A 14977-nucleotide genomic window follows, 5' to 3' on the forward strand; every position below is an offset into this window, starting at 1 on the left:
GCTATTATCTTAAATTTCCTAATTCTGTTACATAATTAATGGATATTTTTAGATAAGCATTTCTCATTCCAGAGAATAATGGATAAAATTGTATGATGTGGCATAATCAATTATCGATTCATTTCCTAAACAATCAACTAATTATGTTTGTCACAGTTAAATTTTCTTAATTATATTCACATTATTATACCTACAATCTCCTTAATGAATTCACATTATACGGAATATTTCATACCAAAAATATTCACTTGATAATTTCTTTACTATTAATAAAAAGATTCATTCATTTTTGTGAACAAACTAGCCATCAACTAGTACCTCTGCCTATATATACACACACATTCATACAGCAATTTGCAAGCCTAGCACTTTCTTTAAATTGTTATTAATCCCTCAAATATTAGCAAAAGCCATATTTTGTAAACCTACCAATTTCCTTTTGCCATCGTTAAACAATGTACACACCATAATTTTACAAATAAATTTTGTGTCTGAATTAATCCTCCGTTAATTCTAGCATAACAAGCCACTAATTAAGATATTCCTTCAACCAACGTTTATGCAATGGCTAGCAAAAGCAAAATTAAACGCGGTAGTCGAGTGCCAATTCCTAGCAAAAAGCCGTTCGTTACAACCTTGACGTCTAACCTCAAGGAGACGTTTTTCCCGGATGATCCTTTTAGGAAATGGAAAAAACAGCCATTTCAAAGGAGATTACTTCTAGGATTACAATATTTTGTACCAATCTTCGAATGGGCGCCTCGTTATCAATTCAAGTTGTTCAAAGCGGATTTGATCGCCGGGATAACCATTGCTAGTCTTGCTATTCCTCAAGGAATTAGTTATGCTAATTTGGCTACTTTACCTCCTCTTATCGGCCTATGTAAGTTTTTTTTTTTTTTTTTTTTTTTTTTTTGGAAGCAATGTAAGTAGTTTTAGATACCAATACTTTATAGTTTTCTATACATGCGTTACAAATGTTACCGATGGTCTTACAACAACATATACGATTATACGTGGTACTTAATTTATCATTGACATCAGTTTTTGAGTAGCAGAGTTCATAATTTACATAACAAATAGATAAAATTAGAGTGATTTTTGATTAAATTAGTGACGGATTTTAGGGTAATTGGTTATTAATTACTGAATGTTCTATTGATAGAATCAAGGTGAATTTTTATTAAATTAGTGACGAATTTTAAGGTGATTGGTTATTAATTGGTGAATTGGATTTGTGGTTAGTTTATCAGTTTATGTGATTTGTAGTTAGAGAATTGCACTTGCATTTGAAAAGAACTATGATACTCCGTAATACGGAGTACATTTATATGACTTTTAATTATGCCAAAAAAAAAATAAAAAAAATAAAAAAAACTCCGTATAAATATATATTTGCGTAAAGTAATTTTCTTAAGGGTAACTTGTTTATAGCAAATTTCATTATCCACAGTCATAGAGATGACATGTTAGTAAGATAGAAGGTTTAATATACATATCTTTTTTATAAATAGTAAGGAGAAGGATCTTGTTTTGATCCTCGTTAAATTTTTATTTTTATTTTTTTTATTTTTTGGTTTAGTATTTACATATATGGTTCTTGGAGGTTAGAAGGGAAGTTAACATATCCTCACCCTCAAGTGTCATAGTTATAGGACCTTATGACCTCATAATTACAAGGTGAATCCGTAACCAATTACACCAAGCCGTATTTGATAATAATTCATATATCCATTGTATTGATCAAAGCCAATGGAGTCAAAATTACACTTTGTACACAACCTTATCTAACACTTATATATTGGTGCCACATAAGATATGACTCATCATATCTATTTTTACTATCTGTTCAATAGTTTTACTATGACTATGATAATAGAAATGGTAGTAAATGAGGGAATGAAATTTAAGAAAATTAATAAATATTATTGAAATTAAGGTATATACTTTATATCAATCACTAAAAATTTGAAAATATATCTAATAATTTATTGTCATTTTATTGTATCGCCATATTCACTTTATCTTATTTTTGCTCAACTTAAATTATTTTATTATATGGCCATGTTCACTTTACCTTATTTTTGCTCAACTTAAATTATAAAAACGAAGGTCATTATGATATTATTGTGCTTATTAGTTGTTACCATTACTAATTGATTTGAAAATTGAAATACATATATAAAAAGTACTTACTAGATTCATACTATCCAAATTCCAAACCAATAATAACAAATTATTCCTTTATTTTTAATTGAAAAACAACACAAGGGTTAAGGGTGCACATATTATATTCACCTAACTCATATTTATTTTAGTTGAAAATAAAATAGATAGTCTTTATATATTTTTGAGTTGATAAGGTATTTAATTTGGAAATGTAGACTCAAGTTTGGTACCACCATTGGTATACGCAATGATGGGGAGTTCAAGAGATTTAGCAATAGGCACAGTCGCAGTTGCATCTCTTTTGTATACTGATATCTTGGGTAAGGTCGTCAGTCCCACCGATAATCCTAGAGAATATTTACATTTGGCTTTCACGGCTACTTTCTTTACTGGTGTTATTCAAGCTTCTCTTGGCCTCCTCAGGTAATTACTTCAATCATAAAACACAATCACGTAAAATTGTGTTAAATTTGTCTTGAATATTACTTTTTAAATATGCAATTTTTATACTAGGTCATTTTGTCATTTGGAAATTGAGGTATTTTAATTACAAAATTACATTGAAATTCGTGTAGATATCAAATGGGACAAATATTAAAAAACAAAGAATATTTCAAATTAGCTTACCTCTATAAATGACATGGAAACTCCTTCCTATACAATATACTAACTCTATTAAATGTTATGTGCAACTTTGGCGTATTATTTATGCGATATAAAATATTTCAAAGTTGCACTTAACATTTAACGAGGTAGTACATTTTTATTATTACTAGAATTTATATATTGTTTGTACATTATACCCAAAAATTCGACCCTTTTAGCCTAATTTTAATCTAAAATGATCGACTCATTTGCATTAAAATGCCCACAAAATTACAATTATATTTGTGCAAAATTAGCTTCCCATAAAATTTTGTTTTATCATGTACTTTTAATACTTTATCTCTCTACTTTTTTACAAAGCCATATGAATCTATCTTTCCAATATGTTTTTATTCTTTTTATTTAAGATTCTTAATAATCACGAAATCAACCCAAAAGGGTTGAAGTTTTGGGGACGGAGGGAGTACAATTTTAAGTCTATACTTCATACTCCATCCGTCCCTTTATTACATGCCTTTATTCCTTTTTGGGGTGACCAAAATTAAGTGTATGTTTCTATTTATAGGTTGTACTCCCTCCGTCCTTTAATACAATGCCTCTTTCGAGCATTTATTACTCACATAATAAAAAGAGAAAGAGGCATTGTATTAAGGGACGGAGGGAATACTCTTTTACAATATTATTCTCTTTTCGATGATTTGTTACCCTTTTTCTTTTTCTTTTTTTGTACTTTAACGTCAATTCCCAATACTTTCATTCTCCTAATTCCCAATTACTACTTTTTTTTTCTCTCTATCTCTCTCTAACCCCACATCCATATTTATACTCCCAATTATTAGTTTTAAGGAATCTTTAACTTTCTTAATTCCCGTGTAAAATGAGAAATATGCGTGTAATAAAGGGACGGAGGGAGTATTATTTTAAGGGTAATGCTATATGTAGCCCTAAGGGCTATATATAAGCATTAAATATACTTTTGGAAATTGTATAAAATTAGAAATTCATGATAAAAACACGCGTAAATCAGTGTAATTAGTGTTTATATTTTTATGATTTCTTAACTTTTTATGATTCATGACAAAAACACACGTAAATCAGTGAAATGGTACTTGGATTTTTATATCTTTTATAATTAGAAATTTATGGTATGATGAACAATAAATTTTGCCTCATATTTTTTCTTTTTTGTGGTCCTTCATGATTTTTTTGGCGACTATGATATTATTAATAAAGCTATAAAAATGTAGTACGAGTAATATCATAATATAAAAACAAAAATGAAATAACATTGACAAAAATTTGTATGTACAGACTGGGATTTATTGTGGACCTACTGTCGCACGCCACCATATTAGGGTTCATGGGAGGAGTTGCAACAACTGTTAGTTTTCAACAGCTTAAAGGAATTTTGGGATTAAGACACTTCACTCACAAATCCGATCTTATTTCAGTTCTAAAGGCTATTTTTTCCCAAACTCATGAGGTATTTTCTTAGCACAAAATATCAAACTTTCATGTAAAATAAATTTATGTGCAACAGTTGTTAAATTAATAAAAAAAAAATACAACATATCCAATTTCACATGTATATATATTACTCCATATGTTATATTGAAGTCTTCCGATCATTTCACCTCAAATATTAGTGTCAAAGTCTCAACACTTAAAATACTTTATTTTTAGATCAAAAATATGGAATTTTTTCACAAAATAGTCTAATTAGACGCTTGGACACGTAATCATGTTGGATTGAGTACTCCCAAGTAACATATTATATGTCTTTCTAATTATTAAGTTTTTTGTAAGATTTGCAAACATAATAATAGTAGATAGTATTGTAACTTTGTAAGTAATTGATAGACAATTTTAACCTAAAAAAAAAAAAAAGAAGAGAGAAAATTGTGAAAAAGGACCTTTTAAATTGCATTTTGTTTGTATGGGGTAGACCTTCCGTGGTGGTCAATGCTAGAGCTCCGGGGTTGAGTATCACGTGTTAGTCATGTGACTTTTTTTTTTTTTTAAAACAAAAAAATCCCCAAATTTCCCTCCTTTCCCGACCTAACTCTTTCATTGGTTAGGTCGGGAAAGGAGGGAAATTGGGGTTTTTTAAAAAAAAAAAAAAAAAAAAAGTCACGTGACTAACACGTGATAGTCAACGTCGGAGCTCCGGCATTGACCACCACGTAAGGTCGCAAGATTGCCCAAGTACCCCATATAAACAAAATGCAACTTAAAAGGTCCTTTTTCACTTAAAAATCTTGTTTTCAAAAAGTCGACCACTTAAAAGGTCCTTTTTCACAATTTTCTGAGAATAATTTTACATTAAAAAGTAACATGTCAACTACATATCACCATTTATCACTTGCATGACTAAGAATTACTAACTTAATTCAAGAGCTAACCAAATATTTGACATATTTAATTTAGCTAATCCGTAATAGTATTAATTAATTTTGATCTTTTATTTGTTGTTACAGTGGAAATGGCAACCGGCGATTCTGGGTTGTAGCTTTCTGTTTTACATGTTGTTGGCAAAGTTCTACGTGAGTATTCATGTCCTCTTAAGTATAATAATATGTAATTATAAATTCAGTTTATTTAAGTTTCAGGTTTATAATTTGTTAATAAGTAGCTAATATGCTCCCTCAAAAATATATACGTAAATATGTTGAAGCATAGTCTTTCTAAATAACACACCACAATGATAAAAGAAGAGAATTAAAAATTTTACAAGGCTCGTATTACTCCTGAATAGCCTATTGCCTTATAGTTTTGGAATTAAACCTCGAGCCAGCCCCAGTTAATTTTTATGATTGACAAAATTTGTCAATCTAATGACATTATTGTAATAATAGGGAACAATACTTGATGCCACATCATGAGCAAAGATAACGCCAACTTCACGATTGTTTTCGCCGTTACTCCACCGACTACACCTCCATTGAACTTCCTGCATTAAAAAGCTTCTTGCTCTTCCTCCATTAAAGCTTCCCCGATCTCAAATACCATAGAAGCTTCCCCGACACCAACACCAATGAAGCTTCCCAGATCTTCACCCACCTTTTCCGGTCTAAAACGAAAACCCTATGAATGAAGGGTGAAATTAAGGGCATGGTCAACCCCAAAGGGTAGGGGTTACCATGTCCTCCATTGAAGCTCCCTCAATTGAGCTTAATTTTTGAGTGTTGAAGCTCCATTGTTGAGTTAGAGGAGTGAGCAGAGAGAAGGATGAGAAAGCAGTAGGAAATTGGAAGAAATGCTAAAACTAACGGACATCCTATTAAAATTACAAAATTATCCCAAATAATTCATAGAAATGTCAATTTTACCCTTATAATTTACATATTTTGTCAATCATAAAGATTAACTTGTATTTCCTCTTAAACCTCCATGTCTCCATGAGTCTTATGAAGTGGACTATCTTATTGACGGTATAGAGCTGAGTCAGATTCACAGTTTTATGGGAGGGACAGTGCTTAAGAAATCAAAAGAAATCAAAGTCATCAATATATTACTTTGATCAAACTTATATTGACCCAATTAGGCTTCCAATTTTCAAGAAATAGGTACCTTCTTACAGGGTCATTTTGTTCGTAAAAATATACTTTGTAGTTATGTACTCCCTCTATTCCCTTTTTTTGCACCTTGGGCCTACTTTATATTAGAATTTTGTGAGTCACATGGTGCAATGAATTGGAAATGGGAACAGAGGGAGTATGTTATACCATTTCAAAGTGATAATGTCATTTGTTTATTTGAAGATTTTTAGATATGTAAAATTATTTGAATTGAGAGAATGATTGACCAAAACTTAACATTCGAGGTACCTATAGGGCTATAGCTAAATTGGAACTTTCACGAGTATAGATATACTCGTATGTGTAATATGCTAAAGTGCTAAACTAAAGTTATCGATATCAATTCTTTATTCCGTATGCAGAGTAAGAGAAAACCGATTTTCTTTTGGATAAGTGCAATGGCTCCCCTCACATCTGTTATTCTAGGAAGCTTGCTTGTCTACCTCACCCATGCCGACAATCATGGTGTCCAAGTGGTACGTAAGCACATATGTTCTACATAATACATGTTCATATGGTGTTTTAACTTTTAACTTCACACAAAATTTTTTGATGTACTGTTAGATTGGACATTTGAAGAAAGGACTGAACCCGCCATCATTTAAGTATTTGGCATTCGGATCACCCTTCCTTGGTAGTGCAATTAAGACGGGAGCCATCACTGGAATCATAGCATTGGCTGTAAGTTTGATTAACTAGTCATCTGAACACTATCATTAATATGATTAGTATGCAGGTGTAAATGCATAATGCAGTAATATTCTAATTAGTCAAATGAGAAACATTGGATTTATTTGATGCTTCATTAGTATAATTGCATGAATGTTGTCCATGAATCAAACGTGCTTAATCCTATTTGTGCATTACATTGATCATTATCGTTTTATAACCAATAAGTATGAGTGCAAGTACAACTTCAGTACATTTAAACACTTTTTATTGATCTTAGTAAAAAAAAAACACAGATATGTATGTCAAAAATACCAGTGAATCAGTATAAATCAATCAACTATAACAATCGATCAGGTGATCAGCTCAAGAGAACATGGCTTATATCATATGACCCTTACAATTGTAACAATATAGGAAGGTGTAGCAGTCGGACGAAGCTTTGCATTGGTTAAGAACTATCACATTGATGGAAACAAAGAGATGCTCGCGTTTGGGCTAATGAACATTGTTGGCTCATGTACTTCTTGCTATCTCACTTCAGGTATGCCTACGTTTTTACAATTGGATTTTATAACTTTCCTTACATGTCGTCCCTAAAATTTAATCGTTGTAACTTACAGGAATATTTTCAAGATCAGCAGTGAATTTTAATGCAGGATGTCAAACAGTGGTGTCAAACATAATAATGTCAATAGCAATGATCATAACATTGTTGTTCCTAATACCGTTTTTTAGTTTTACCCCGCTTGTGGTTCTTTCGTCTATTATAATCAATGCCATGCTTGGCCTCATCAAATACGAAGAAGTCTATCATCTATGGAAGGTTGACAAATTCGACTTTATCATCTGCATAAGTTCCTACCTTGGTGTCGTCTTTGGCAGTGTGGAGAATGGCTTGATTACCGCGGTATGTTATGCAAGAACAAATTTGAATCCCCCCAAAAAAAACCAGGCTAATGTGACATACTGATATGTATTGCAGACCAATGGTGTATAAAATATAGCTACTCTGTATTCTGGTTTTTCAAGTGCTCTAAAAAAATCTTATATTGTTTATGTGCAGTTTTGCCTATCCGTAGTGAGACTTCTGTTAGTAGCGGCAAGGCCTAAGACTGTGATGCTAGGAAACATACCAGACACCGTGTCCTACAGAAACATCCGACACTATGAATTTGCCCAGAGAGTTGCTGGGATTCTCATCCTACAGATTGATGGTCCAATCAACTTCGCTTGCACTAATTACTTAAGAGAAAGGTACGCGTATTATGTGGTTAGTACTAGCTCCCTTTGTCCAAAACTAATAGCGATATCTTAAAATAAAACGTGCAGTTTAATCTGGACGAAGGTAGTATTAAACTTACTGTAAGCTGCTTATTTAAGCTCAAGATTAATTCTATCACATTCTAAATTATTGCAGAATCATAAGATGGGTTGATGAAGAAGAAGATAGAATAAAAAATTGCAGAGGACAAAGTCTGCAGTATGTTATACTTGATCTAGGAGGTAAAGTTACACGAAGTACATCATTTCAATCAGCTGGTTTAATTTTTCGAATATCTAAATGACTTTATTTGTTATCGCAATCAAATTCAACCAATCCATACAATTACTCTGATGAAGTTCAAAAAGTAGAACATATTTATAGCAACTAGACATTTCTTTGCAGCTGTCGGTAGCATTGATACCAGTGGGATCAGCTTGTTAGAAGAAGTAACAAAACTAATTGAAAGAAAGAGTTTAAAGGTACAAATTTAGCCTTAAAATTCACACTTCTCTTTTTATTTTTTCTAGACTGTATTTACGTAGTTTTACTTCTGCTACTGCAGCTGATATTAGCAAACCCAGGAAGTGAGGTATTCAAGAAAATGCATCTTTCCAAGTCCACTGAAATCTTCGGCGAGGAGCACATACATTCAACAGTGGCTGAGGCAGTCGAAGCATGCACATTCATGATGCAAGCGAGTGAATCCATGTCCACAACCACACAGTCTGAAAATAATGATCCATCAGATCAGGTTTAGTTCAAGGGAATCCTTTCTCAGCCACCACAATTCTTGCTTGGAAGAGCACTGAGTATCAAGAGTTCAAGGCTATCAACGATGGTAATTGATCTTGCAGGATATGTAACAAAGCTAGAAAGTCATTGCAAGATACACATTTTGTACACCGTGTGTAATCCTAGATTCCTAGAGAGTAAAAGAGTAGGGGGTTCTTGTTTCAAACTATGAAATGCCAATGGAATGGCATTTTGAAAGATCTGATTCTTCTTGGCTAGAACAAATATCACATGCATTTTTATTTTTTTTTTTTACGAAGGATAAAACACACTACATATTAATACTAAAGCAAAATTAAATGTGCAGCCGCTTCTGCAGCGACTTGATGAGCACGATGAATACGGTGACGGTCTGCCTTATGAACATTGCAATACTGAAAAGATTCTCCAAGTCGTTTAATCTTGCGAATGAGCCAAAGATAATCAATGTTTCCATGCCCATCTCCACGAAGAAGGGTAATAAGATTATAAAAATCCGTAAAGACCGTGATGGAATGAAATCCATGATCCCAAGCCCATTGAAGGCCATACATGCAAGCCATCGCCTCAGCATGTAAGGCTGACGTGCAAACCTCGAAGTTACTACCGCCAATGATTTGATCATCTAACAGATCATCATTATCTAAGACCCAGCCCATCCCCGCCTGATGAGTATCTGGGAACCAAGAGCCATCTACCTGTAATGACTGTAAAGCAGAGCCTTGGCTGAGTAAACCAATATGAGCTATATGAAACCTGGGAGGGTGAGAAGCACCACCAACAGCCACCTCCGCAGAAAAGATACTTCCAGAAGCTTCTGGCGTAACATAAACTGTATGTGAATCCATAACCTCCTCAAAATGTGAAGAAAAGGGTCGTATTGCAGTGGAATCCCTAAAGATTCTAGAGTTTCGACATAACCAAAAACTCCATATTGTACCCACGAAGGTACATAAGCGAGTACTAGAAGGGTCATCCTGACTAATAAAAAGTCGGATATAATCTTGGATCCAATTTGAGAAAGAAAGGTCTCCATTAATTTCTGAGCACATGCCCAAGCATACACCCCTCCAAACTGTTCGTGCGCTAACGCACATTCTGAATAGATGTTGAAAATCCTCTGAGCTACAAGCAACGAATTCCCAAGCCGCCCGTACAACGAGGGAGATGCATGGTTTCCTTGTTTACCCAATGCATACCCTTAGCATCAAAATGGGCACAGAAGAAGCGCCTGAGTAAGGAATCAATTTTCCCTATTACCGAGATAGGAAGCTCACAGCAAGCAAGAACATGTGACGCCATAGCAACCAAAATAGAGTTAATAAAAAATTAACTTTTGAGATTGAGAGAGCCATATAGCATTTAAGCAATTAATTCTTCCGATAATTTGTCGATAAGAAATTGGAAGTGGTCCCTCTTTTTGCCGATGAAATCAATCGGAGCTCCCAAAAGGTGATCGAACATCTGAACTAGCTTCATTTGGAATAAAGATTTGAAGCTCTCTTGGATAGGAGGAAAGACATTTGGGCTAAACTTAATCAAGGACTTTGAAAGGTTAAGTTCCTCCCCCGAAATCCTAGTAAACCGTTGAATGATCTGCATAATATTAGTACAGGAGAGAGTAGTTGCCCGGAAAAATATTAGAGCATCATCGACAAAGAATAGATGTGAGATAGATGGACTTGTTCTAGACAATGTGATTCCTTGAAACAACTTCAGTTCTTGCCCAAGGTGTAGCATACGGGAGAATATACCCGTGCAGAAAAGGAAAAGGTACGGAGAGAGAGGATCCCCTTGGCGAAGACCATATTATGGTTTAAAGGCAACCGAGGTAGTACCATTGACAAGGGATTTACAAGAAACTGTCGATAGACATTGCTGAATCATCTGTAACCATCTATCCGGAAATCCATAGGCTCTTAAGATTCGCAAAAGAAAGCTCTAGTGAATTCAGTCATAGGCTTTGATCATATCGATTTTAAGCGCAGTCAGCCAATTAGTGCCTGAAGTAGAGCAATTTATTTTTTCCATTAATTTATGGCTCAACAAGATGTTATCAGTCATAACACGACCTTGAACAAAGGCATGCTGAGAATCCAAAATAAGAAGAGGAAGATACTGGCGTATTCTGACCACCAAGCATTTGGAAGCACACTTGTAAATAGTATTACAAAGGCTAATTGGTCGTAAATGGCCCATCTCTGTTGGAGTACTAATTTTAGGAATCATGACTAAGAGAGATTGGTTCCATTCTTTCAGGAGGAACCCTGTTTGAAAGAAACTTTGAATGCCTGAAGCAATCGACTCGCCCACGACGTCCCAATGAATTTTGAAAAATTCAACAGTAATTCCATCCGGGCCCGGAGATTTACAGTTTCCCAAGGCAAACATGGCATTTTGAATTTCCGAAGCAGAGAAGGGACGCTCCAAATTATTGAGCTGAGAGGGCGTGAAACAAGGAATATGTAATTCCCGTAGAACCATATCAATTTTCGGGTCATACGGAGGCATTGCATCACTCTTAAAGGTTTAATTTAGTGATTGCACAATAACTCGTTGAACGTCCATGTGGCCATGTTGGATGACACCCTGATCATCAAGTAAAGAACAAATCTCATTTTTCATGTGGCGGCTTTTAACCTTCGAAAACAGGAGTTTAGAAGGGCAATCCCCTTTGAGAATCCAATTTTTCTTCCAACGTTGTCGCCAAAATTGAAGTTGCAACAAGATATTCTCTTTTGAAGTCACAATATTAGCCATATAGAGAGAGACATCTGTAACCGATTGAATTGACTCACCCTCATTAGAAAGCTCTGAAGAGAAAATTTTCCAATCCACCCATGAAAATTTCTTATTGTTGAAACACCACTTCCGAACCAAATACTTAACATGTTCTAAATTCTTAGAGAGGCTGAACATAGGAGAGCCAGAAAAGCTTCTCTACCAAGTATTACAGACAAAGTCATGATTTTATCGTTGTGAAGACACCAGTTATCCAACTGATAAGGGAGGTTTGACTACCGTTGAACGGGTGAGTCGTCAAAGAAAATAGTAGCATGGTCATAAATAAGGATCGGCTGATTGAATAATCGACTATCCGGATAATTATGAAACCAATCAGAGATCATATACGCGCGATCTAAACGCTGAAAAAAATGAGTTGATCTTCATCCCTATTATTTTTCCAAGTATACAGAGGCCCTTTAAAGGGTGCAGCCAGTAAACTAGATTTAAGTTTGAAATCAATAAAGGAATCCCACCCTTTTATGACATTTGACCCACCCAATCTATCGTAGTGATGCTCTATTTGATTAATATCACCAATAATCAAACAATTAGGAGCTATAGAAAGTAAATTAAGGATCAAACCCCACACTTGAGGTCTATCTTCAAGAACAGGAGCACCGTAAACAAACATCACACATTTACTAATTTATTACTGATTTTTATATTACAAAGTACAACATTTGTACAAACAAAAACGCATGGAAATTCTTCCGAGCCAAACCCAAAAACTACTAGACCTCCGCTAGTACCAACCGAGTCAACCCTAAAAACCGAAGTAGGATTAAAAAAACTAAGCAAGCTAGTCACAACTGAAACATAAACTTTGGTCTCACACAGAAATAAAAAGTTACGAGCAAAAGAGTTTAATAACCAAAACACATAGGGGAGCTTAGGAGTAGTCTGATCGTTTAGTCCCCAACAATTCCACGATGTAATCTTCATAAAAACCTTAGGGAGCTGTGAAGGGCCAGCCGCCAAACCAGTGGTGCCCGAGAACCAGGAAGACATACTCGGTGAGGTAGCACTAATACCATAAATGAGATTTTGAGAAGAAAGCTCATCCTTCGAAACCTTAACAATCTTATGAGAAGAAGATGCACTGCTAGAGTATCCTGCCTTCCGCTTATTCCTAAGGAAAACCTTAAGAAGTGGCATTGAGAACGGGTTGTGATATGACTCCGGAGTAAAAGGGTCTATCTTAGAAGATGTGATACTATCGGTCCCCTGTTCAGAAGCAGAGCCATAAACCGAAGCATCTGACAAAGAAGTGGCAGCAACATTAATAGGGTGAGACATGTATCCATTCTGATACACCCCATTAATTGGTATAAACTCATGTTCCACATTATCATCATTATCCCCATTCGGCTTAGGTAAATTAGCATGACCATTAGGTTGATTATTGCCCCCTGATCCGGGCGAATCAGAGTCAGAATTTTCTAGTTCATTCCCTCCCTCCAAATCCGAATTACCTTCATCATGTTGATCATTATTGTCAGGAGGTTCCTGGTCATCATCGGTATTCTCATGATTACCATCATTATCATCTGAATTTTCATCATCATTATTAATATCATTATTATCCCCATCCCCATTATCATTGTCATTACCAGAGCTAATATCATCGTACTCAAAATCTTGTGCTAAGACAAGAAGATTAACTCTTGTATTACGATATGTGAAAACATCCCGAGTAGCCTCAACCATATTGGTGTATAATGGTTTATTGTTTGGATTATATAGCACCGTCAACCCTTGCGCCTCAAAAGCTTCCATATGCGAATGAATCCTTCCGGCAGCCACATAATCCGAACAATGACAAAATTCTTTAAAATGACCCACCATATTACGTTTTTTACAGTACATAAACACACCTTCGTAACGAAAATAAATCCAAATATGCTCAAATTCATCCGGAAAAAAACACCCATGGATCAAAGGTTTAGAAATCGACTAAAACTTGTCCCCGAAATTCTGGCTTAGTAGGAAGGCCATCACCATCATATTCGAGAGTTTCAACTACCCCCACAAGTTTTAGAGTTTCAACAGCCCACTCTGGGTCGAGGAGCCCAAATGGAAGCCCATACACATGAATCCAAAGTCTAAGCTAGTCATGTCAAAAATGACATTGGCAGGAACGGTATACCTATTACATCTACGAACATTGCAATTATGTCCATCCATAACGAAAGTGTGTTGCTCAAGTAAAGCTTCTACGTCCTCCACATTTGAGCATGCAAAAACATAGTAATAACCAGTACGATGAACAATAATATTACCTCGTGAGAGCCATTGAGAATTTACCATCTGTTGAACAGTCGCACGATATGGAGGAGTGGGACCAAAGAACCGCCCAACGACCACTTTGTTCCGATCGATATTCGAAATATAATTCTCCAAAGGTTGATTTAAATAAACCCCGGATTGGTACACGGTCCAGCGATTGACATGCGCCATAACGAAATGATAGCAAAGGACAAGGTATTAAAGAAGAGAAGAGTTAAAGAGCAGGGGTAAGAATAGAGGAGTTGAGAGTATTAAATTTTGAGTTACAGAATGAGAAAAGAAGAAAGAGGAATTGAAAATTGGTAAAACCAAATTACAATTCCCCTAAAATTACTGGAGACACTAAGCTTGCTCTAGACCTTGCAAGGAATCCACGTGTTGGGCCAAGGAGAACAAAGAAGTGACCAAGCTTGAGAAGTAGGGCTGAAGAACAAAGCCTTGAGCGCAAAGTAAACTTCCCACAAAGAGTAAAATAATTATAAAAAAAAACCTCTAAAAAATGGATTGAGTAGTAGAAAAAGGCCCCTAACATCGAATATCAATAAGACAGATGCAAAGGAAACCTTATAAAGAAAGAATTAGAAGAAATGGAAGGAAAAACCAAGAACAACAGATAAACCCTAAAAACCTAGGAACCGACTTTGGTAATTGTTGAGAGAAGAAGACCTACTTCAATGTCTAGGAAAAGTTGTAATTTCTAAATTAGTAACGGTAAAGATGAATAATGAGGAGCAAGAGAGTTCAACTATCATATACAAGTACAAAGGAAGTAATTTTTTGTCATTCTTATATTAGTACAGGTAGTGTTGTTAATCAGTCGTGTCTGCTCGTGAATTGCTTGAGA

General features: G+C 34.9%; 1 protein-coding gene across 1 annotated transcript; it reads left to right on the top strand.

The window, feature by feature from the left end:
• Positions 1-564: 564 nt before the first annotated feature.
• LOC145630647 (sulfate transporter 3.1-like) lies at positions 565-9169 on the top strand. Its single transcript, XM_081682858.1, has 12 exons — positions 565-883; positions 2385-2592; positions 4087-4258; positions 5253-5318; positions 6716-6829; positions 6918-7034; positions 7440-7566; positions 7646-7932; positions 8089-8279; positions 8443-8528; positions 8692-8768; positions 8852-9169. Exons 1-12 carry the CDS (start codon positions 565-567, stop codon positions 9044-9046), a joined length of 1959 nt encoding a protein of 652 aa, XP_081538984.1. The 3' UTR covers positions 9047-9169.
• Positions 9170-14977: the final 5808 nt, after the last annotated feature.

This window comes from Chenopodium album, chromosome 5, assembly GCF_948465745.1.
Source record: "Chenopodium album chromosome 5, dcCheAlbu1.1, whole genome shotgun sequence".
Classification (NCBI taxonomy): Eukaryota; Viridiplantae; Streptophyta; class Magnoliopsida; order Caryophyllales; family Amaranthaceae; genus Chenopodium; species Chenopodium album.

What these genes read in the sequence shown, in the direction of transcription:
- LOC145630647 (XM_081682858.1), top strand. Translation starts at nt 565, where the DNA reads ATGGCTAGCAAAAGCAAAATTAAACGCGGTAGTCGAGTGCCAATTCCT. An exon ending in TGTTGTTGGCAAAGTTCTAC is followed by an intron (nt 5,319 to 6,715) that starts GTGAGTATTCAT and finishes TTCCGTATGCAG; the next exon opens with AGTAAGAGAAAACCGATTTT. An exon ending in TTGAAAGAAAGAGTTTAAAG is followed by an intron (nt 8,769 to 8,851) that starts GTACAAATTTAG and finishes CTGCTACTGCAG; the next exon opens with CTGATATTAGCAAACCCAGG.